Consider the following 23010-nt stretch of genomic DNA (forward strand, 5'->3'; position numbering starts at 1 on the left):
TCCCAAGCTGCTTCTCAGGACAGACAGGTTCCACCTGTGGCTCATCACTACAGCAAGCATTAAGGGCAGCTCCAGAGTCTGGAGATGGGGGTGGGGGTGGGGGCAGGATTCCCACCTGACACCAGGAAGCTGGAGCTCAAGCTGGGCCAGCTGTGGGAAAGAACATGCTGGGATAAGAAGCTAGTGGGAAGCTTGAAGGCCTTTTTAATTGCTTGGTAAGCTCAGGTCTGTGCATAGACCCGCAGAGGACCCAGAAGAAAGCACAGACCTTGCTTACAGGGGCTTGTGGCCAATGAGGAGACAAGGGTAGCAAAGCAAGCCACAGGTCCTGGAAGGGGAGGGTGGAGATCAAGGCGACCCTCACTCTGAGGCGTCCTCTGCACATTTAAGTCTCTGTGGAGAGCTTAGAAACATCCAAAGAGGGATGTCAACATGCTGAGGCCTGAACTCCATGATGTGGTGGCCTGGCCAAAGAATCCCATATTGGGTTCCAGGCTCCCTGGGTCTCATTTGTCACAGTGACTAAGAGCCAGGGCAGGCAGAGTTCCTATTCAGGAGCCCATCCTCACAAATGGGGCAATGGGGCCCAGATGCTGAGGCATGCCCATTGCTATCTTGGCTTCTTCCTTCCTAAAGCATGGTTGCTTACAGGGGCTTGTGGCCAATGAGGAGACAAGGGTAGCAAAGCAAGCCACAGGTCCTGGAAGGGGAGGGTGGAGATCAAGGCGACCCTCACTCTGAGGCGTCCTCTGCACATTTAAGTCTCTGTGGAGAGCTTAGAAACATCCAAAGAGGGATTTAGGATTTCCTTCCTAAAATATGGTTGTTGACATATTGTTCCCTTGGTGGGGTCCACACCCAGGGAACTGCAGGAAGGCAGTCACCAGGAGGGAGCCTGGGACACATAAGTGGCTTCCCCTCTCTGGGAAACTTCGTGTTCTAGGCCTTCACTGTCTCATCTTCATTTCTCTACTTGGGGGATTTCAGATGGCCAGAGATGGGCCTCGAAGCACATCTGCTCAGAGAGCAGCATCCTTCCTGAAGGGCGAAGCACACCGTCAGCATCTCCATGGGTTGCCCACAGGTTTCCAAAGCAAGCGTTGGCTCTTAAGTGAATTTAATATAACAAACGACTGTCGGGGGGCGTCATACCTTCTCACTGCCATGTACTTGATGCTTCTCATGCATCCGGTCCCCCTGAGGTTGTGGGAATGGACCACACAGGTAGCACACACTAGGCAAGTGCTCTCCCTCTGAGTCATATCCTAGACTGTGCATCCTCTTGTGTGCATGTTATAAACATGTGAAGTGTGTGTGTGTGTGTGTGTGTGTGTGTGTGTGTGTGTGTGTGGTGTGCTATCTCTATTGTAAAAAGCACACGGCTGGAGGTCAAAGACCTTAAGTGATGTCTCCAAGGTCACACACTTAGTCAGCAGCAAAGCTCAGCTGGGGACCTGCTCTACATTTTAACTCCTTGGGTACCTGCCTTCATGGTCAAGGTTCTTTGTCAGCTTAGTAGGACCAGCATTCTGTCTGAGTCTGTCTGCCTCACTTAGGGACCGCTCCGCCTAGCAGGCATGGCCTTGTGGGAATGCCAGCGTGCTGCTGTAGGAACAGCTTGGGGAGAACAGCGTTAACAGTGGACCTGGCTCACCGCTCTACAGTTGTGTCCAATGCAGCTGTGGCCGTCTGGGCCACCTGTGTCTTAGTCCACTTTCTGACGCTGTGACATGCTATCGGAGAGTGCAATTCATAAAGAATGAGACTGGTTTGGCGGGAAGTCTGAGCGTATGGGGCTGACATCATTTTGTATCCGGTAGGGCCGCAGTGTACATGCTAACATGGCGGAAGACACCATATGGGTGATGGGGTAGTGTGCCAGCTAGGGCCTCTTTCCCCATGGTGGGGTGCCACCCTCATGACCTCATTGAACCCTAATGGCCTTCCAAAAGCCTTACCTCTAATACCATCAATACAAATGGAAGTTTCTGGAAGTTTCCCACACATGAACTTTTGGGGCAAATATACCATCACACCCCATAAGCCATTGTGTGCTGTGGAAATTGTCAACTCCCAAGATGACCCAGTAGAGGGGTGATGTATGTACCAAGAACACTGATGTGGTACTACCAGCCTACATCATTCCTTTCCGGTAAAGCTTAGCCTGAAGATAGCTAGGACCTTAAGTGATTCCCAGGAAATCAATGGTGTCCAAAGCCTAACAACACGAGACCGTGTGACTCATATCCAACCTGACAGTGAGCAGGCCAGACATACCATCTCTATTTCCTCTGAACCCCTAGCCAGCATATGGCCCTGATGCCTCTACCCTTCTGAGGCTGGCAGGAGTCTCTCTGTCTGATGCCACCATCTCATTCCCTGGCCCTGGCCCTATGACAGGACCATGGGCTCTGTGAGGAGCCAGAAAAGCCTGGACATCCTTTGACAAGGGAGTGAGCCAGGCCTCTTACTAGCAGACCGTGTGGCTCCGGGCTATTTAGCTTGCCTTTGAGCTTCTCTACCAGAGAGGGGAGTGGTGAATACCTGGCAGGCAGTGGCCCCTGTGCTGACAGACACGGCTTCCCACAGCCTCAGAGCCAGCAAGGTGCTGGCTTTCCAGGGCTGCCGTGCTAGGCACCCTCTCCCCTTCTTGTTTATAGTTTTTCTTATCAACGCTGCAGGGGTGAGGTGCTCCTATTTTATGAGTTTGTGCAGAGTGAACTGGTGACGTGAGGTGTTGCTCGCCCCAGCTGGCCATCATGTCTGGGTCTTGTTCTTCAGCCAAGCAGCGCCTCCTAGGCCCCCAGAGGCCACTGACTAGACCGGACACCTGTGCACGGTTTCGTTTTTTGCCCACACAACCTCCTCAGCCCCAATCCTGACACTACTAGGGGTTAAAATTGGTCTTGCGCGCTGCTGTTCCTGGGTTTCCCCAGCAGCTGGCACTGGGACTAGTCTCCTCCCCTAGCCCAGAAGCAGCCGCAGCTGGGAGAGAACCCACGGAGAGCTCTTGCCATGCCTTTGCTGGCTGGCCTGAGATCTTGTCCCTTCTGTGCCTCATCTGTGAAATGGGTAACAAGTTCTCCCAAGGAACTGCTGTGGGGATGGGATGCAGCACGCCATCACCAGAGCCTAGCAGACAGCGAACAGGCAGATAGCACTGGTCTTTGTGCCCAGATGTCCCCAACGGCAGTTATGGCAGGGAGCCGAGTGATGGGTACTCTAGAAGCCATTTTTGAACGCGATGCATGGTCCCGGGGAAGAGGCTCATGTGTGGTGACTGGGAAAACACAGTAGATATGTGACTCCTGAGGCTGATCAGGGAAACCTCACAGACCTCAGAATAGGGAGCATGGCTTACTAGTGGACCTTGAAAGCTTGACACCCAGTCTCAAGCACCCATCCATGGGCCAATCTCTTTGCAACTATGTCCTGCTCCTTGCCCCTCTCCAACACACAGCTGGATCACTTTAAAGCAGCTCACAGATAAACAGAAAAGTAACCTTGTGCTTTCAAGGAGCTTTCATTAAGGAAAACATTATTATATGTTATCCTCATGTCTGTTTTTACTATTACCATTTTTTAAAAAAGATTGTGTATACCTGCATGGGTTTATGTGTACCATATGTAAGCTTGTGATCTTTGCAGCTAAGGACTAGTCGACAATGGAGTGAATAAGTTAGTTTAAAAAAATGAATGGGAACCCCTGGAAACTGCTGACGAGTGCAGTCTGCTTGTACTTGTGGCTTTATGCTGTGCAGCACAGCATTCATTCTGCTAGTCACATTGTTCCTGCTTCTCATGATGCAACCAGGTGCAGCAGCATGCCTCAGCTGGTGCAGAGGGCCAGGTACTCCTTTGCCTGGCAGTCTGTCTAAACAGCTGCTCTGTCAGGAAAGGGACCTGAAAACGCTTGATTCTCCCATTTCACAATTCCTACCGACTAACAGCCAAGTGCCATAATTTCCATAGAAGAGAGAGGGGTCGGAGACTTTGGTTTGTGAGAGAGGTCTCACTATGTGGCCCAGGCTGGTCTCCTCTGAATCTTCCCCCCTCAGATACTGGGGATACAGGCATGAGCCACTGTGCCAAGCTCTGCCTGAGTTTCTTCTTCCTTCCTAAGACAGACACAGATAACAAAGTTAATCAGAATGTGAGCTCTCTAAAATGCCCCAGAACACTTCTTGTGGGCACAAGGTCTCAGGATGTCCCAGAGTGGACAATGACGTCCACAATTACGCACGGGTCTCCTGACTCTTCTGGTGTTCGTGATGCAGTTGCAGACGCAGCCCACATCTGAGGTGACCATCAGAACACACCCCTGAGGGGAGAATCCCAGTTCTGGACACACTTGTTCCTCTGCCATCTTGGTGTAAACTATTCTACTCCTCCTGGGTGATGGACACTTTCATAATATAGTCAGCTCTGCTGTGGACAACCTGCTTGGGAAGGAAAGGGGGTTGGAAATGGGCTTTGAAAGATAATCAGAGTAGGAGTGGGAATCTAAGGGTGCGTTCCTGTTGAGCCCAGCCCTGCCTTAGCAGGCCAGTCTGCTGTGGATCTCCCCGAACCCGGAGTACACAGATTCTAGTCTGCTGCTAGAGATGGCGGAGGACTGCTGTTCTTCTGCTTTCCAGACCATAACCAGGGGCGTGACCAGGCTGGCAGAAACTAAAGAAGGCTGCAGCACACAGTTTTTAAATAAGTTTATAATTTCCTGATGGATTTAGTTCGTGAATAAAAAAGAAAAAAAATCAAACAAAGTGTTTACAATAATTACCAAGGCAAAGTTGAACAGAACACAACGTCTTTGTAATGTCATCATCAGGCCGGCAGTTCGACGCTAGCAACTGCACGCATGTGCACAGTTGAAGACGGCAGCCGCGGCTGCTTCACACAAGCCACCAGGCTGCCACCACTGCGACCTACAGGGACTCAAGCTACAGGAAGCCAGTGCCCAGTGTTCTGGGCTCCCCACTAAAGTGCAACATGCCTCTTCTGAAGGAGGGGTGTGGAGTAAAGCCCAAGTCCCCATCCTGGAACGGTCTGCTGTGCAAGGCAGGTTTCTGGTCTGCACTGGGCCGCTGGCCCAATGGATGGCATGTGCCTCAGGCAGGACTAGATGCTTTAAAGGACGGATGTAATACTGGTGTGGCAGGGAAGAGGGGCTGGGCTGGTGTGCTCACTGTGGCGTAGGGGTGGATCTCCTTGCCTCAGCCTGGCTCACTTCCTTCCTTGCTCTGGCATCTCTGGAGCTAAGGAGGTTTGGGTCTAAAAAGCTTCAAAGGGGAGAATCTAGGATCCAAAGCCAGAGAGAGCCAGGCTCTGAGGGCCATCCATGGCACAGGCCTGCAGGCTCTGAGGGCCATCCATGGCACCGGCCTGCAGGCTCTGAGGGCCATCCATGGCACTGGTCTGCAGGCTCTGGAGACCAGGCCGCCCTGTTGGATGGTCATGATGAAATAGCACCAAGTGGGCAGGAAGAGGTCCTGTGGCCTGGTAAGCAGGCCCAAGCCCAGGTTACCACACAGCACTAGGCACACAAGGCTTGACCCAATGTGAGGGTAAGGGTGGTTCTGGGGTCACCAACGTTGAAATCTCTACCCAGAGGTCCTGAGGATGTATAGAAAACCCTGACACACTGAGAGTCCTTGAGCCCCGGATTCTCACTGCTCCACCGAGCAGGCCTCTTGTTCCCAGCAGTCACCCACCTCAAGTGTGGTCATGTGTTTCCCAAGGGCTGGCCTGGCCACCACCTCACCACCCTGGAGGGGGAGGGGCTAGGCCGCCCATAGCTTGAATTCCTTTGTTAACATGATTATTTAAGGGTTTGCATTTTTAAAAACACAGCTCTTTAATTTTTCAGTTCTATAACTACTTTTTAATATTTGAATATTCTCAACAATGGACACAATGTAACTGCCCCAGTTCTCTGAATCACACAGACAATATCAAACAAGCAGAGAAACAAAGAGGTGGTGGGGCGGGGCGGGACGGGACAGATAACCCGCTCCTCCAAATCAACCCTAAAACTGCTTCTCCCTCAAAAGAGGCAGGAGGAGATATACCTACAATAGGGTCACAGCACTTGCCAAACACAATGGGAAGAATCAGGACACTTGGTTACAATTCTGACACTAAAAAGTTGGAAAGTTTCTGTTTAAAAAGAATACAGACAGCCATTTTGTTCAGAAGGATCCCCAGGTCGCACGAGACCTCTTCCCTGAACATCCTCTTGGTTCACAGGAGGGAACACGTTTTTGAATGGTCAACAGCTCCGAGACTGGCAGTGACGGCGGGTGCCCAACAGGCCTGTGGTGCAGCTTCATCCTTCCTGTTCCTTTTCCTTGGCTCTCGACTCTGCAGGCAGGAGGTGAGGCTGGGGAGACAGCTTGAGAGTTACCAATCCTGCTGACATGGGGTCTGCTGGGACTTAGGCCTGTGAGTGTCACATTCTACGCAGCAGCATATCCTTGCTTTGGCCCTTCCTCAAAGACCTGGAGGGAGGCCAGTGGGCCTGTGCTTCAAACAGGAGGGTGTGATGCCAAACCAATCCCAGTGTCAACAGTGGAGGGCAGGACAGTAGCACGTGAGAACCATCTGCGCTGACGTCATCTCTCCCGAGGGAGAAAGTGAGCCAACACATTCATCCCAGGAAGCCGAACAGATGGAGGGGACGTGACCAGTCACAGCAGGACCTGCAACACCGTTGGTGGTGGCAGTCGTCTGCTTGTCTAGAATTTCTAAGGCCCCCAGGTGAGGCAGAGGGGTGACCAGGTCTTGGGAAGATGTGTGAGAAGAAAGGCTGACAGGAACTGCAGGACGCCCTCCACACTGCTGGCTGCTGACGCCCACTCGGCCTTCTCCATCTTTAATGGTCTTTAAGTGCCTGTCGGTCCCAGTCAGATATGCCAGCAGTCAGTCAGTCACTGAAGACCCGGGACAGAGGCCTATTTAGGGTGCTGCTGCTTTAGCTAGAAGCCCCAAGTTGGATTCCAGCCCTCATTTTTTACTTCATGATGACCTTCATTTGGAATAGAGGTGTTTAGGTGCAAAAGGTATGAGGCTTGACGATGGAATGGAGGTGATGGGGATGATCCTAGCCAACCTGCAGTGACTTTCAAGGCCAGACGTCTGGAGGAACATGTAAGTGCATGAAGACAGTCATGGATGACATGTCCTAGTGCAAAGCAGTTATGTATTTAGTAAATATTGGCTCAACGAATGACATAAAGTCAGTAAGATCTGAATGCTAGATAACCTATTAACTTCGCCTAACACAAAGGCCATGTTTATGGTTCAACTTTAGCTCCACAGTCTACAGAAGCATTTAAATCACTGGATCTCCACCTGAGGTGGAGACCCTTTTGCTGTGGTGCACAGATCAGACAATGTCTGTCCTACAAACTTGCCTTCCCAATAAGCATGGGTCCCAGAAGGCTCCTGCAGCCTCTCTGCAGGAACCTGATGGAGAAAAGTTTTAAAAAACAGAGAAAGCAGCAGGTAAAGAGTGGCAGACAAACAGCAGTGGGCACACCAGGGAGGCCTGCCTGGACTGGTCCCTCACAGAGTGAGCAGCTGGAGAACAGCTGACCAGTGTCAGTGCCAGGCTGCTCCTGTGGACTCAGACTCTCCTGCTTTCTGCATTCCACCACAGCCTGTGAAGCTGCTACTGGGTGGTGCTTCCTTATGTTATGGGCGTAAAATCAGATTCTGACTTTCCTGTCCTGAAATACTGGGGTCTTCTACAGGATTTATGGGTGGGACAATAAAAAGAACTGAGAGAACTGAGCAGCAGTGATCATTTCTGGCCTAATCTCCATATTCCTGGCCAGGTCGGGATCTCTGAAAGCACCTCAGACAGGTTCATGGCAGTCCATTCAAACCTCAGCATCTCACACAAGGGAACACTTTGGCAGGGAAGAAGGGGAGCAGGGATGTGACTGTTAATGTGGCAGTAGTGGCAGTCTCATGAGGTCCTAGGTTGAGGGCTGTGGGGGATTTACAGGCAGCATTACACTCTTGAGTGTAGCTGGGCGCGTCAGGTGTCTGCTTCAGGGACTGAAGGACTGGATGTGTGCTGCTGTCTGTCTGTCTCTCAGAGCCTGGTTACTTGTGACTGCTGTCGTCCACACCTGGTCTCAGCATGGTGCTGGCTGAGTCCATGGGGTGTGTATGCACGTGTTAAGCAGGCAGCTGACACAAATGGACAGGTACAGCCACCTACACAGAACACTTGCCAGGGTAACACACCTACTGCAAAGATCCTCAACTGCCAAATGGGACCTTGCAGGCAAGAGGTGGCTCAGCCACACAAGCCCACTGACACCTCTACAGTGGGAATCAGAGAACGCTGGTCTGAGAAGGACACTGCTGGGAAGACGGAGGGAGAAGGCATGCTTTCACCGCCATGATTCAACTGAGCACGTCTCACAGGATCCCCACACCTCTCCCTATCAGAGGCTTTTCCAAAGATGGGTGCCTCACACACTGATGCGCACACAGTGAACATTTCATAATATTTTTTGAATGAATGAATAGAGGGAGGGATGTGTATGAGATAAGACAAACTCAGTTGTGCCAAAAGAAGTTTCTAGGCAGGGCATGAGGCTGTGACTCTGAGGATGTACCTTAAGGGAAGAGTTGAGAAGGTGGGCCATGGACCACATACTCTAGTAAGCCCTGTTCTACAGTAGCTTGGGGCGAGGTGGAGGGAGCAGACAGCATTGTGGGTGATGATCAGGAGGAATCAGCATGGCCCTATGGGACATTTTCTTGAGGAGCAAGGCTGCAAGCAGTGACAACAGGCCCTTCCTGTTAAACCCTCTTCTCTTCAGGTCAGACATTTAACCCAACAGTGAAGGGTGGGAAGGTCAAAGGTCTTCGACAGGAGTGAGCAGGGTGAGCACCGTGCACATTAGCTTCCTGTCAGCCGAGAGCAGTGCAGGTGGGACAGGCAACAGGCCAGGATTCCCAGCTGGGCCGGAGCTAAGCTGCACACGGCCTGCCTCTGCCCGATGCTCATGACAGCAAGAGAGGAGGGCAGACATGGGGGGCAGCACAGGGGGAGCGCTCTTCTCTCTGTCCCCACCACCCGCTCCCTCCTTCTCTACCGTCTGTGGAGCAAGCACTCACTCTCATGCTTCAGCACCAAGCTGTCAAAGCGCGGTGGCACTCTGAACAGACTCCAGATGAGGTCACCAGGCTCTGGCTTCCTGTTCCTGGAAGGGCAGAGTGCTGGCCTCCCCAGCTCTGTAGACGACAGGGCAGTTCTTCCTGGAGACCAAGGAGATCTGTGCAGAGACAACATTCAGAGCAGAAGGCAGAGTATGACAGACACAAATGGCCGGATTTGCAGGGCCAGCTGGCAGGGTCTGGTGTGGAGGCGGCTCAGACACCTGGTCCTCAGGTTCTCCTTTCTGGCTCCTTGGTCACCTTGTTTGGAGCACATCAGGAGGACTCTTCCAGGGCATTGACAACTTGCTCAAGGATGTCAGGGCAGTGATCGGCTATCTGCTGGAGAATGGTGTTGGCAAACTCCTGGAGCTCTGCATTATCTCCTTCAACTTTCTCCAGCTCACTTTGAAGCTGAAAGGGAAAGGAGAGCTGGGGTCAGGTGTGGTTCGCGTGTTTGTGTGTGAGCAGGGATCCATCAGGAAAGACAGATGGACAGAGCTGACCTCCCCCATCAAAATAATGATCAAACGCACACACTTCTAGACTCTCATCATGAAAACAAGGCCCAGAGAAGTCAGGTCCATAGCACAGTTCTTGCTGCCCTACAAGACAGGTTTGTTCCCATGAGTCAGTCAGACCCTTGAGCTTGAAGTTCCTCATCTTAGCACCTTACTTCCCTCATAGTCAAAAAATGTCCTTCCAGTCACTTGGCTACTGCAAGTTTTTCTAGAAGAAATGGAGTGGTGAGGCATGCCTGGCATTCCAGCTACTTGGGATGCTGAGGCTAGAGGATCACTGGAGGTCAAGTGTGTTGTATGTGTGTAGTGCATTCATGTGAGTGAGACCCTAGTGTGCTTTCTCTTTCTATGTATGTGGTATATGCATGTGAGTAAGACTGTGGCTCTCTGTAGTGTCCATGTGTATGGTGTGTGGTGCATGCACGTGAGTGAGACTGTGGGTCTCTGTAGTGTCTATGTGTATGGTGTGTGGTGCATGCATGTGAGTGAGACTGTGGCTCTCTGTAGTGCCCATGTGTATGGTGTGTGTGGTGCATGCATGTGAGTGAGACTGTGGCTCTCTGTAGTGTCCATGTGTATGGTGTGTGGTGCATGCATGTGAGTGAGACTGTGGCTCTCTGTAGTGTCCATGTGTATGGTGTGTGGTGTATGCACGTGAGTGAGACTGTGGCTCTTAAAAAAGATTTTGTGGAAGAGCTGCTTTCTATTAAACCTTAATCTAACTCAGACACCCAAGGAGGGACAAATGGGAAATGGATACAGAGGCATTATCTCCAATAGAGAAAACAAGGAAGTGTATACTCTGCTAAAACCAATAAAGATTTCCAAATGTAGACTGGATTACATGAAAGCAACAAATCTGACTGCTTCAAACATTCTCCATGTGGAATCTGGTGCTTGGAGGCAAGGACACAGTGCCCACGATGGTGTGGTCCCATTTACCAGCTGGGAAGCTGTCCCTGTTACTAAGGTGACACCACATACAAAATGTCCTGCCTCACAAGGCCCCCACAATGCTCTTTACTCCTACTTCCTGTAGCCTCTGGGCAAGCCCTGCACATCCCTTCCTTCAATCAACAGTGTTTCCAAGCTCTCTTCACCCTGGTCCGAGGACATAGGGACCTTTCCTATCCTGAAAAGATCTTTCTTAAGCTGGTTGCAGTTTTTACCATCAAACTTTAAAAGTGCACTCTCTAGTACGCTGTCTCTTGGGTCATCCCTAATAAACAGCAATGACATGACCGCTTCCTCACCTAATGCTTTCTTGAAAGGTGAGTGAAATCCCTACCTAAAAACCACACAATGTTATTTACAAAAGTGAAAAGTGTCTTAAATGGAAGGATATAACATGACCAAGGAGCGGAGACTCAAGACTGTATTAGTTCTGCTCATACTAACTCATAGATTCAGTGCAGCCCCAATAAAACCTTAGGCAGCTATGAACGTAAGAAAATTCAGAAAAAAAACCAAACCCTATACAAACAGGATCACTTGGTTTATGGCAAAGGTATCATCTGTATGGTAGGGAAAGGTTGGATTTTACGATCTATAGGGCTACATGAAAGAAAACTTATACCCATATCTCAATCATACACAAAATCAGTTCCTGATGGATAGTAAATTTATGTCTGAATGGAAAACATGAAAAACAGAAAACAGGAGGGCTGGTCACAATGCCACCTGCCTATAAACTCAGCACTCAGGCTGAGGCAGGAGGATTGCATGTGTGAAGACAGCTTGGGCTACATAGAGAAAACCTGTTTCAAAAAAACCAAGCAAACAACCAAATTTACAAATACAACAAGTCCCCTGTACTACACAAGAAGGTTAAAAGAGACATTGTTCAAACGCCATGCTGGCCTTCTCTGTACCCTTCCAATTTCAGCATACATATTGCCAAAGCTACAATGCAAAGATTTCTTAGGCAGCACACAAAAGAACACTCACCATGAAAAAAAAAGAGACGAGAAAAACCAGTTAATTTATATTCAAACTAAAGGGCAGATGTGTTGCTCTAGGCCTGTAATTCTAGCACTCAGGAGGCAGGCAGGAAAATCAAGAGTGAAAGTCATCCTCAGCTACATATTGTGATGAAAGCCAGCCTAGGCTTTGAGAGGCCTTATGTCCCAAAACTTAAACAAAAACAAACAAACACCCCGCCCCCCAAAACCAATGAACAAAAAGCAAATGAACAAGCAAACAAGAAAACTCAAATAAAACAAAAACAAAGAAATCCCCACAAAAACAAAACTAAGCACTTCTTTCTCTTCAAACACCATTAGGAGAAAGAAAAAGCAGCTGGCAGATGGGAGCAGATGTCTGCAGTGCATGTATATGATGGACAGGGATTAACAGTGTAATACATAAAGAACTACAAATCGGTAACAACACCACCACTAACAACAGCAAGAAAACAACAAACTCAAAAGGCCAAGGAACTAGAATAGTACTTTACAAAAGACTCCAATTGTCACTCAGTGCCTATGTCTGCAGGAAGTTCCTGCAGATTCCAGGACACCTTGTGGACAACAAAATCTTCATTTTTATAAAAAGTGAGATAAAATGATGTACTTGCATATAACGTACATACCTTACTCCTAGATTACTCATGATACTGAATGCCGCGTAAACGTGAAGTAACCAGTTGTTATACTGTATTATGCCGGGCGGTGGTGGTGCACGCCTTTAATCCCAGCACTTGGGAGGCAGAGCCAGGCGGATCTCTGTGAGTCTGAGGCCAGCCTAGGCTACAGAGTGAGTTCCAGGACAGGCTCCAAAGCTACACAAGAAACCCTGTCTCAAAAAACCAGTTGTTATACTGTATTATTTAGAGAGTGATGAGGGAAAACATGTCCAGACACAACCATCTGTAGCTGGCAGTCCCGCAGCCCACTTATAAAATAATCACTCAGAAGCTTATATTAATTAAAACTGCTCGGCCATTAGCTTAGGCTAACTCCTGACTAGCTCTTACACTTAAACTCAGCCCGTTTCTGTTAATCTATATGCCGCCACATGTTCCGTGGCTTTACCTGCGTCCATTACATGTTGCTCCTTTGGTGGCTCGCTGGTGGCTCTCCCAGCCTTCTTCCTTTCTCTCTCTTTGAATTTCCCGCCTGCCTCTAAGCTTCCTTGCCATAGGCCAAACGGCTTTATTTTCAATCAGAGCAACGCATATTCGCAGTATACAGAAAGACATTCCCCCATCAACCATCATAGCCTAAGTACTGTACACAGCTGATACTGGAGGTGAACAGTGCTCAAATGACAAGTGATGGAGAGACACTCAGAACAGAGAAATAGTGGGTGGGGACAGCAGGGGAGAGCTTTATTCTGGTGGACTCACAGAGTGCTCAATGCATGGAAACTTCAAGTTCTGATTTTTAGAACTTTCTGGAATATTTTCCCAAGTATTTTAAAACTGTGATTGTTTGTTGAATTTGAGGAATGTATAACCCAAGGATGTGGAGGATCAACTGTATATTGGAAAGGCTAGGAAACACATACCAATGTATTTACCCTTGTTAATCATCAGAGAAACAAGAGTAAAAAAACCATAGGAAACCACTAACTATCCATCACAATGGATACAAATTTAAAAGTTAGATAACATCACATGCTGCCAAGGATGTGGAACCACTTGACTTCTCCACAGTCCTGTACAGTATAATTGCAAAGAGGCAGAGCTGCTCTGGGAACGATTTGGTGACATTCACTGAACTTGAGCATATGTGTATCCTATGACTCAATGACTAAACCTTCATGTACATGCACATTCACCAGAAGACAGACAAGAGTGGGAACATAATCTCTACTGGCCAAGCTGCTAGTAACCGAATGATTAATAATTTATGATAAAGGGTGGGGAAATGGCTCAGTTTGCAAAGTGCTTACCAAGCAAGCATGACGACCTGAGTTTCATTTCCAGCACCCATGTGAAAAGCCAGGTTTGGTAGCGTGCGTGCGTGCGTGCGTGCGTGTGTGTGTGCGCGTGCGTGCGTGCGTGCGTGTGTGTGTGTGTGTGTGTGTGTGTGTGTGTGTGTGTAATCCCAGTGCTGGGGAGGCAAAAAAAAAAAAAAAAAAAGAGGACCCCTGGAATTGCTGGCCAGCTGGACTAGACAAATTGGTGAGTTCCAGGTTCATTCAGGGTCCCTCTTTCAAAAAAATTGTTTTTTTGTGGTATATATACAATGGAATCCAATGAGGGTAGATTGGATTCATAAAAAAATGGATGCATTTCATAACATGTAGAATGAAAGAAATGAAATATGAAGGAATCCACATTGATGACTCTGGGTATAAAAATAGAAGAAAAAAGAAGCATGATCTGTCAGGTGACTTACAGAGGACGGGGTACAGTAGTGAGGTGTGACAAAGGTTTCTCAGGTGTTGCTATGGTACTTCTTCTTGGTCCAGGTTATCTAAGGGTATGTCAATACTCACGTAGCTGTGTACTTAGGTTTTCTGTACAAGTATCATATTTCAAAACCGAAACTACAAGAAAACTACCACCACCAGACGCCCCCAGACTCCCTAGCTGCACAGTCTCTATCAGATACCGATGACCCCTCCTTCAAAAGTCTCTGCCCTCAAGTTCAACAGGACACATCCTTTGGCTTTCTTTTTTCCTACTCCACATTTCTCTCCTCTGTCCGTGTGCCATTCTTCTGTTCTGCTTGTGACGCTAGAGATGGAGCCCAGTGTTTGGGACGTGCTAGGCAATGCCCTAGCACTGTGCTACCCTCCCGGCCCTGTGTACTGGACAAGTGATACCTCACTGTACTGCTGTCTGGGTCCCTGAGTTCTAGGCAACCAGTGATGTAGTACTATGCTACCCTCCTGGGCCCCTGTATGCTAAGAAAGTGATCTTCCACTGTGCTACCCTTCCAGGCTCTTGTTCTTCCTTCCTCTTAGACCCTCTCTTGGGCAATCTTGTTTACCTTCAAGCTTTAACAAGAGTCAAATTGCATTTGGGGGGATACATGTGGTGGTATTGTGTTCCCCAAAATATTGTGCACCCTAATAAAGTTATCTGGGGTCAGAAACAGAACAGCCACTAGATACAAAGACTAGAAAATGGTGGCACTCACACCTTTAATCCTAGCATTCCAGAGGCAGAAATCCATGTGTTCAAGGATACAGCCAAGCATGGTGACTCATGCCTTTAATCCCAGAAAGCAAATCTTTAAGCCCAGGGAGTGATGGTAGAAAGCAGAAAGGTATATAAGGCATGAGGACCAGAAACTAGAAGCATTTGGCTGGTTAAGCTTTTAGCTGGTTAAGCTTTCAGGCTTTGGAGCAGCAGTTCAGCTGAGATTCATTCTGGATGAGGACTGAGACGCTTCTAGTCTGAGTTAACAGGATCAGCTGAGGAACTGGAGAGGTGAGGTAGCTGTGGCTTGTTCTGCTTCTCTGATCTTCCAGCATTCACCCCAATAACTGGCCTCAGGTTTGATTTTATTAATAAGACCTGCTAAGATTACTGCTACAGATACACTTGCATTCTAGAACTTGGGAGACTCTAAGTTTGAGACCCTGTCTCAAAAAAAAAGTATAAAAAGGGATAATAACCGGGCTGGAGAGATGGCTCAGAGGTTAAGAACACTGCTTGCTCTTCCAAAGGTCCTGAGTTCAATACCCAGCAACCACATGGAGGTTCACAACCATCTGTAATGAGATCTGGCGCCCTCTTCTGGCCTGCAGGGATACGTGCAGACAGAACACTGTATATGTAATAAATAAATAAATAAATCTTTAAAAAAAAAAGGGATAATAACCACATAACTAACTTATGCATTTTTTGGACAAAAATTTATCTAAGCACGTTAGTGTCTTAATATATTCAACACACCCTTTTCTTTTCCCCTTTTCATTACTTCTGAGCATGGTTGAACAAACTCCTGGTATTATAAAATGTGTTGCGCCGTGTGTGGTGGTGGCACACACCTTTAATCCCAGCACTTGGGAGGCAGAGCCAGGCGGATCTCTGTGATTTCGAGGCCAGCCTGGGCTACAGAGTGAGATCCAGGACAGGCACAAAGCTACACAGAGAAACCCTGTCTTGAAAAATCAAAATAAACAAACAAACAAACAAACAAACACATAAATAAATAAAAATAAAATAAAATGTGTTGCTTTTTAGTTTTCACTATTGTGAGTGTTCATTGTTGATGATCCTGTATACAGTCCTCTCCACATCTATGACCTGGGAACACTGCTGTAGGATTTGTTCTGTCTTGTTTTAAGAAAGGCTTCACGCTAACTCAATTCTTCTGTAAACTCCTAGAGGAATTCTGTTTTATACAGGAAGCTGCCTAGCAAAATACCTGCAAATAGCAGACAACCTAAGAAGGGCCAGGGAGTGAAACTGCAGGAACAGATACTAATTCTTCCTGAAGACATTTTCTTTTCGTTCTCTGCTGCTGGGGCTGAGTCCAGGCCCTTGTGCAATGGGTAAGTGCTCTCCCACCTAGCTGCACCTCTGAGGACCTTTCAAAGCTCTGCCCTTTGAGGGAAGGTGTGACTCAGTAGCACACTACTTGCTTCATGGAAGGCCCTGGGTTCCAGTGAAACACAACAAAGAAATCAAAATCATATGGACCCCCTGATACGGCCTGTGCTGGTAGTGCCCATTCTGCTCAGAGTTCCAGAAGATGGGAGTGCAGGAAAAGCACCCACTCTTGACCTCAAGGTAGTGATGGGATTCTAAAGGGACCTGAGCCAAGAGCCACAAACGTAGCAGCGATTCCATAGGGAGCACTCAAGGTGGTGTGCAGTCTGCATGTGAAGCACAGTGGCCATGGTGCCTTGGTCTCTACCCCAGAGCTGCTGTGAAGCCATAGACAAGAGGCAAATAAATGGAGCAGAGATGGAGTTCTACAGCTTTCCACCAACAGGTGGTGTTGGGAAGGGTTGGTCAAAGAGTTGGCCAGCCTCTTCCTGCGTTCAGTGCTGAGTAATAGAGAACAGCCAACACAGATGGTACAGAAATAGAAGTGGGATGCCTGGAGCAAGAGAGCAGCCTGCAGTGAACTGGCTGCCTTGGGACCACTGCCCAAAATATCTGCTCAGTACATGCTCTGACTTAAGAACAGGACCCATATGTCTCTCCACACATAAGACAAGACACAACACAACAAGGAGCCACTAGAGACCCAAATGTTAGACATTCTTAAATAGAAAAAAAGTGAGTATTCTGTAGACTTGGCTCCATGTCAAGGTAAACTGCTGGGAGGTAAAAGAGAGGTTTTCTGATAGGTATTAGAAAGGCAGGCTTAGAGAGGTCTCCAGATAACTGTCAGTAAATAGCTGGCATGACTCAGTTAAGGCCCTTTTCCAGATGGTTGGCTGACAGGCACAAGATTACACTGAAATGCTTAGTTTAGTTTAAGCAGACAAAAACTTGAGCTTTTTGTTTTTGTTTGTTTGTTTCTTTAACAATAGATCTCAGGACACAGGCTTTGAAGTCTAAGCTGTAAACCGACGAGCGTGGTGCCCTGGAAGAGATGGGTCACATAGAAACGGTCCTGTCTTAGCTCGACTTGTCCTATAGCCCCATAATCCAAACCAGCAGCTGCTTAGGAGTTATGGAGACACAAAATGAACTTCCAGTTCCAATGTTTCAAATGTATGGAATAAACTGCAATGTATTTTGCTACTTTGCAATTCTGAACAGACCATAAAGCTTGTGGGATCGGAGGGATCTGAGAGCATGGTAATTTCTCATTCAGGAAGCCATTTCCTATAGGCATCTGATCACTTTTTCACACTGCAGAATTTACTAGCGTTGGTGCCAAGGAAAGCTACAGCTTGATCCTGAAGACTTTTACAGCTTCTCAACAGGTTAAAAATGATACTCTCTTCCCAGAAACTGTAAGTTTATGCACTGATATGAAGGATCTTCTGCCTTTCCTCAAACAGCAGAGGACTTTATGCTTTGAAGCATAAAAATCATGCAATCCCACTATTACTCCAATATGTTATTCCTGGAACATAGTAAGTATTTGTTAATTATGTACTGGATGAATGCTAGCAATATGCCTTTGTGTAACCGGGCTTTTCAATGTTAATTACCATTAGTTTTCACAGGTTGAAAATGAATTAAGGACTGGGGCCGTGGCTCAATGACAGAGGACTTGCCCAGCATAACCAAGGCGCTGGGTTACAGTCAAAAGTTCTCCCTCCTCCAAGCCGAACCTAAAACCGAACAAGGGACTCCTCTGCCCCAGCACTGAAAACACAGCAGCTGGTAGCAACAGTCCCTAGACCTGAGTGAAATCAAACATCAAGGAGGCCCAGGTTGGCCTTACACTCTGGATCTTCCTTCCCTGCCTCATTCCCTGTCCTGCCCACCCCCAGCCAGGCAAACATCTAATCACGGAAATACTAGGCTACTCACATTAGATTCAAAGTAGAGCAATTCTGAAATTTCAACTCACAGCCTGGAGGGAGCAGGAGAATCGTCAGTTCCAGTCTCTACCTTACAGGTAAGACCCAGACCCGAAGAGGTGTAGGGAAGGGTGCTCACCTCAGGAACTGCAGGCACCACCCACAGGCCAGTCTAGGGTTAGAAGTCAGACCTACAGTTTCTAAATGCATGTGCACTCTACTTGCAAGTGTGGCTAAGATACTAATGTTTCAATCTCTAACCGAAATATATACAGACACATCTAAGATGTAACTGCTTTCCTGTCTAGGACATTTGTCCCTAGATGAGCTAATCTGTATCTCCTCTGTGATAACATGCTCCTAACAACTCCCTAGGTTTGTCTCTCTCCTGAGAGGCTATGACTTGGTAGAGTGATATACCTGCTCTGAGTGAGTAGAGATAGAGGGACAGAAAGACCACAGCAACACCCATGACTATGAAAGATAAAAGTGGGGACAGCAGGAGAGATCTGGCCCAGAGGTCCTGAGAGTGGGAGAGCTGTCCCTGCCCCTCATCAGCTGTAGTACCCAGGAGAGTGACTCCTGCACTTTGCCTATACAAACACACAAGAGCTGGCCCTGGTGGTGCAGGTGTGGGAGAGCCTACCCTGAGGGCCTAAAGCAGGAGAACTGGCCTGGCCCTTGCTGCATAGGGTGAACTAGCAGAGGAATGCTGCAGAGTTCAATCTGGCGGTGAGGATGAATGGGGGACAGCTGGCTGCTGGCCAACCCAGCAACCTCTTAGGCCCAGAACTAGGAGTTGGCCCAGCTCAACATCCACCCCATCTATGATCTGCTGGAGCATGTAAAGGGGTTGGTCCTGCAGATCCAAAGTTGCAGGATCTCCACAACACAGGGCAACAACAGGATATCCAAGAAAAGTCCCAGTGAGGGCCCGGTATCATAGTAGAAACCAGATCAATGACTCTTTGCAATGAACATTTGCAAGTAAAGATGTATGGACTAAAGGGTATACTGTGCGACTCACTGTGTCACACTAGCTTCCACGATGAGATTTTTCTTTCTTTTTTTTTTTTCATCTCTTAAATTTTATTTTTTTTGGGCGGGTTTGCAAGGGCAGAGGGTGGATATGAAGGGACAGGGAAATGAATGGGATCAAGATGCATGATGAATAAATAAAAAGTTAAAAAAAGTGGGACAGAAAAAACTCAATGGGACATTTATAATGCTTTGGTTGGTGCCCTATGCACTGAGTTTGAAGTGCCAAGAGAATGGGAATCACTTCCATGGAGAAATGTCCTTAGAAACCTTCAAACAATAAGCCAGTTAGCTATGGTGGCTTACTAAACAGAGGCATAGTCCTGAGGCAGGGGGTAGGTAGTGACAAGGACATGTTACCCAGCTTGGGATCTACTTTATATGGGCTTGCAGTGGCATGGTCTAAACAAACATTTCCAACTATCAAGAACTCTCAAAGTCTTGGTTCTAAGCTGATTTGGCGACACCTCACATATCTTCACTCATCTGCTAGCTGAAATGAACCGAGACTTGCCCACTGTTAGCAAACTGAAAGAAAACCTCCCTCTCGCTGAAGGGATCTATCACAACAACAGCAATATTCTGGGAAGCATAGACCCAGGCAGGGTGGCTGGCCAGGCCCATGTGTTTGGTTTGGCTCTCAGAAATGAAGAGTGTCAAAAGGGAAGGATGGAAAAAGACACAACCCCTCCCCCCACACAAACCAAACAATGGATTAGGAAATCTAATGCCGAAGCTGTCAGGGTGGTAGGATAAGGCCTTGCTGCAGCTAGACTGAAGTGCAGAAGCAGCATGAGGCCCGCTCGGCTCTCTGGCCACGTGGGGAGAGAGAAGGGAACCTTGTAGCCACTGCGGCATGTGCGCAACACGACTGCTCCTAGGACTGCTCTTCCAACATGTGCTATCCCACATCAGTGTCAGTGATGGGCAAAGACTGAAAAGGCTTCTGTGGTCATCTTGCTGGATTTCCTCTTGAATGTAGTGCAAACCTGATGTATTATCTGATTGGTCACTCCTAGAGGAAGTGACAGGATGATCCTTTGGTGGGGTACACACTCCTGGTCCAGTGACATAGAACCATGGAAGGGGTCTATTAATAACCAGACTCTGGGGTCAGGTGAGCTCATCCAAGTGGTCTCTGGGTTAACATGGTGCACATTTCACGGATGGCCATGGACAGTGGAGAGACACAAGTAGCACACACTGTGATATGGAATGCTGTGTCTGATTTGGCTGGCACGGAGGTGGATAGGGGCAGGGTTGCATGTTACTAAATTTAGCATGCTGAAGGGAAGAAAGTGTGGGATATGATTTGAAAGCTCCTTAAGGAAGGTTATGGCTGAAAGAAAAATGTTCCCACAACCTCTTGCATCTCAGACTTTTGCAGTCAGTAATTACACAGGTCAAGAAGGGTAGGACAGAGAGACTCTAAGGATATTTCCAGCCTAATCTGGCTCAATGAATATTTAAGTTCTCCATGCGATGAGTGCAGCTCCCCAAGAAGTATGGCAAAGCCATGGCATTCAGACCTCCAACAGCCTCACATAGCTTTGGCCTAAACGGAGAAGACAAGGCAAGCACTTGAAGAATAGACAGATCTTTCCTCCTACCTTCTCCTTCTAGGGAGCAGAAACAGAATGTGGGCTCAGCCTTCAAGAGAAGTAAAGAAACAATTCAGCTAAAGCCACTCAAGGGAGAGACTGAGAAACCTGGAATCATTCTTCTGCATATAACCTGAGAAGGCCAACCCTAATAAACCAGAGCCCAGATAAGGCTCCACGTGGCCCTGTGCAATTATCCCCAATGTCTGTGAGACCACTGCTGCTGGCTGCACGACACTCAATAGGACTTACGCAGTCCTATAGGGAACAAGTGAAGGCGGCAGAGTTACAGCCCTGCAAGAGGTTAAGCAAGCACTCCAATACTCCTCACTAGTCTCTATCCCCTTCCTCCAGGCTTGGGTGGTACACTTCATCATGCTATTCTGAGACACACTCAGCTGGAGCTGGCAGCATCCTGACAAGATGTTCTGCATATGAAAGGGTCCTGCTGGAGTTGACACACTGAGAATTTATTCTCAGGCTGCAAGGAGCAACAGTGGGCCAGTACCTGAAACAAGCCTCATGTGCCACTTAGCTTCCCCACCTTTTTTTTTTTTTTTTTTTTTTTTTGGTTTTTCGAGACAGGGTTTCTCTGTGTAGCTTTGCGCCTTTTCCTGGAACTCACTTGGTAGCCCAGGCTGGCCTCGAACTCACAGAGATCCGCCTGCCTCTGCCTCCCGAGTGCTGGGATTAAAGGCGTGCGCCACCACCGCCCGGCAGCTTCCTCACCTTAGAGGAGCCAGTTCACCTCTTTGGCTTCAGCTGTCTTGAGAGAGGTGCTCTTCAAATTCTTTCCAGACTTCATGTCTGACTAAGCAGAGCCTATCCCTGGTTTGCCTTAGCAAACAACCATACCCAGCGGGAAGCTGCAAGCTATTTCTGGCTTGAAGTTTCAGTTCCTGAGAACTCCAGGGCACCTGCTCTGGGTCTCATCAGCAGGGGCCGGAGACGCCACACCTTCTCTTTCCAAGATCCCTTCCTTCTGCTTGTTGCACTGAGTTTCAGCTGTGGAACACTCTCCTTTAGGAGTGAATGCTGATCAAACTTGGTTCTGTTTCAGCCTAGCAAATGCAGAGTAATTTCCCATAGACTCTAGATGTATCACATGGCACGAAGTCAGAGAGTCTGGAGAATGATGACATGTTAACATCACGTACGGCCTATGATGACAAGACTGCCCTGGTTTTGCTAGGATCCCTGGAGTGGGCACCATGCCCGATTCATCACACTAGCTTAAAGCTACCATCACATCACATGCTTTTTTTTGCCAAGGTGGAAATAAGATCTGCCTGATATCTGGCTCACAATTTGATTTAAAAAGACTCAGGCTGATAGATAACATTAAAACCATTATTTCTCACTAAGAAGGACCCCATGAAAAATCTTATCCACCAGAGCCTGAGCTTTAGGGCGGAACTTAAAGGTCCCTTCTAGCCAGTGAGCATATGCTAGGCTCAGCGTTTTCTTTTGCACCTAGCATCCTTTTGTGTCAAAGGGAGGGCAGAGCAGTAGGACAGCTTTTGTGCTGTGTAGAAGAGTCCCGTCCCTGTATCCCCCACCATGTTCCGTATTTCATTCGTTAGGGACATTGTTGTAGCTTTGTGACTACAACAGCTCTTCCAGAAAGGCCCTGTAATAGAAAGTGCTCCCCACATGGCTCACTGAGTGGAAGGAGCCAGCAGCCCTGTGTCCGTGTCCCTTGAGGGAGTCCTGTGTAACTCATGGATATAAGTTCTGCAGCACCCCTTACCTTTGGACAAGTAAAAACCCAAGGCTTATTTGGAATCCATTTTCTATAGCTGGTATGGAAATCAGCTAAATCAAAACCCTGAAACAGTGGCCCACCAGTAATTAGCTCTGAAGTAGTCCTCAGGAAGCTTTTATGGACTGAGCTGTGTCCAGCTAAAATGTACAAGTTGAAGCCTTAATCCCAAGAACCTAGGGATATGGCTGTATTTGGAGACAGGATCTTTAAAGGGTGATTATGCTAAAACCAGGCCTTTAGTGTAGGCTCTAACCTCACGACTGGTACAGTAAGTAGTAGTAATTTGGATACATGCAGGCACCAGGGATGTGCAGGTACAGAGACTAGATCCTGTGAGGACACAGAGAGAAGTCTACCACCAGAGAACCAAGGATCCTAGAACCAACATCCTGATCTTAGATTTCCAGCCTCCAGAATGAGGAGGAGATACATTTCTATGTGAGCCCCTGCCTCAGTTTGGGTTTCTATTGCTGTGAAGAGACACCAAGACCACAGCAACCCTTATAAGGAAAACATTTAATTG

The 23010-nt window shown here is 48.0% G+C and overlaps 1 protein-coding gene across 8 annotated transcripts in view; it reads right to left on the bottom strand.

Annotated features, from left to right (window-relative positions):
- Nucleotides 1-4691: 4691 nt before the first annotated feature.
- The window catches only part of Erc1 (ELKS/RAB6-interacting/CAST family member 1), a 338915-nt gene continuing 320596 nt past the window's right edge, over nucleotides 4692-23010 (bottom strand). For 7 of the 8 annotated variants that reach the window (XM_052719645.1, XM_052719640.1, XM_052719643.1 and 4 more), the window contains one exon: nucleotides 4692-9588. In XM_052719645.1, the coding sequence (XP_052575605.1) occupies nucleotides 9451-9588 (138 nt within the window). In that variant the 3' untranslated portion in view covers nucleotides 4692-9450. The remainder of the gene's footprint in view (nucleotides 9589-23010) is intronic. The other variant, XM_052719648.1, reaches the window with a different exon arrangement.

Source organism: Peromyscus californicus, unplaced genomic scaffold (genome assembly GCF_007827085.1).
Source record: "Peromyscus californicus insignis strain IS unplaced genomic scaffold, ASM782708v3 Scaffold_6__1_contigs__length_162567912, whole genome shotgun sequence".
NCBI lineage: Eukaryota > Metazoa > Chordata > Mammalia > Rodentia > Cricetidae > Peromyscus > Peromyscus californicus.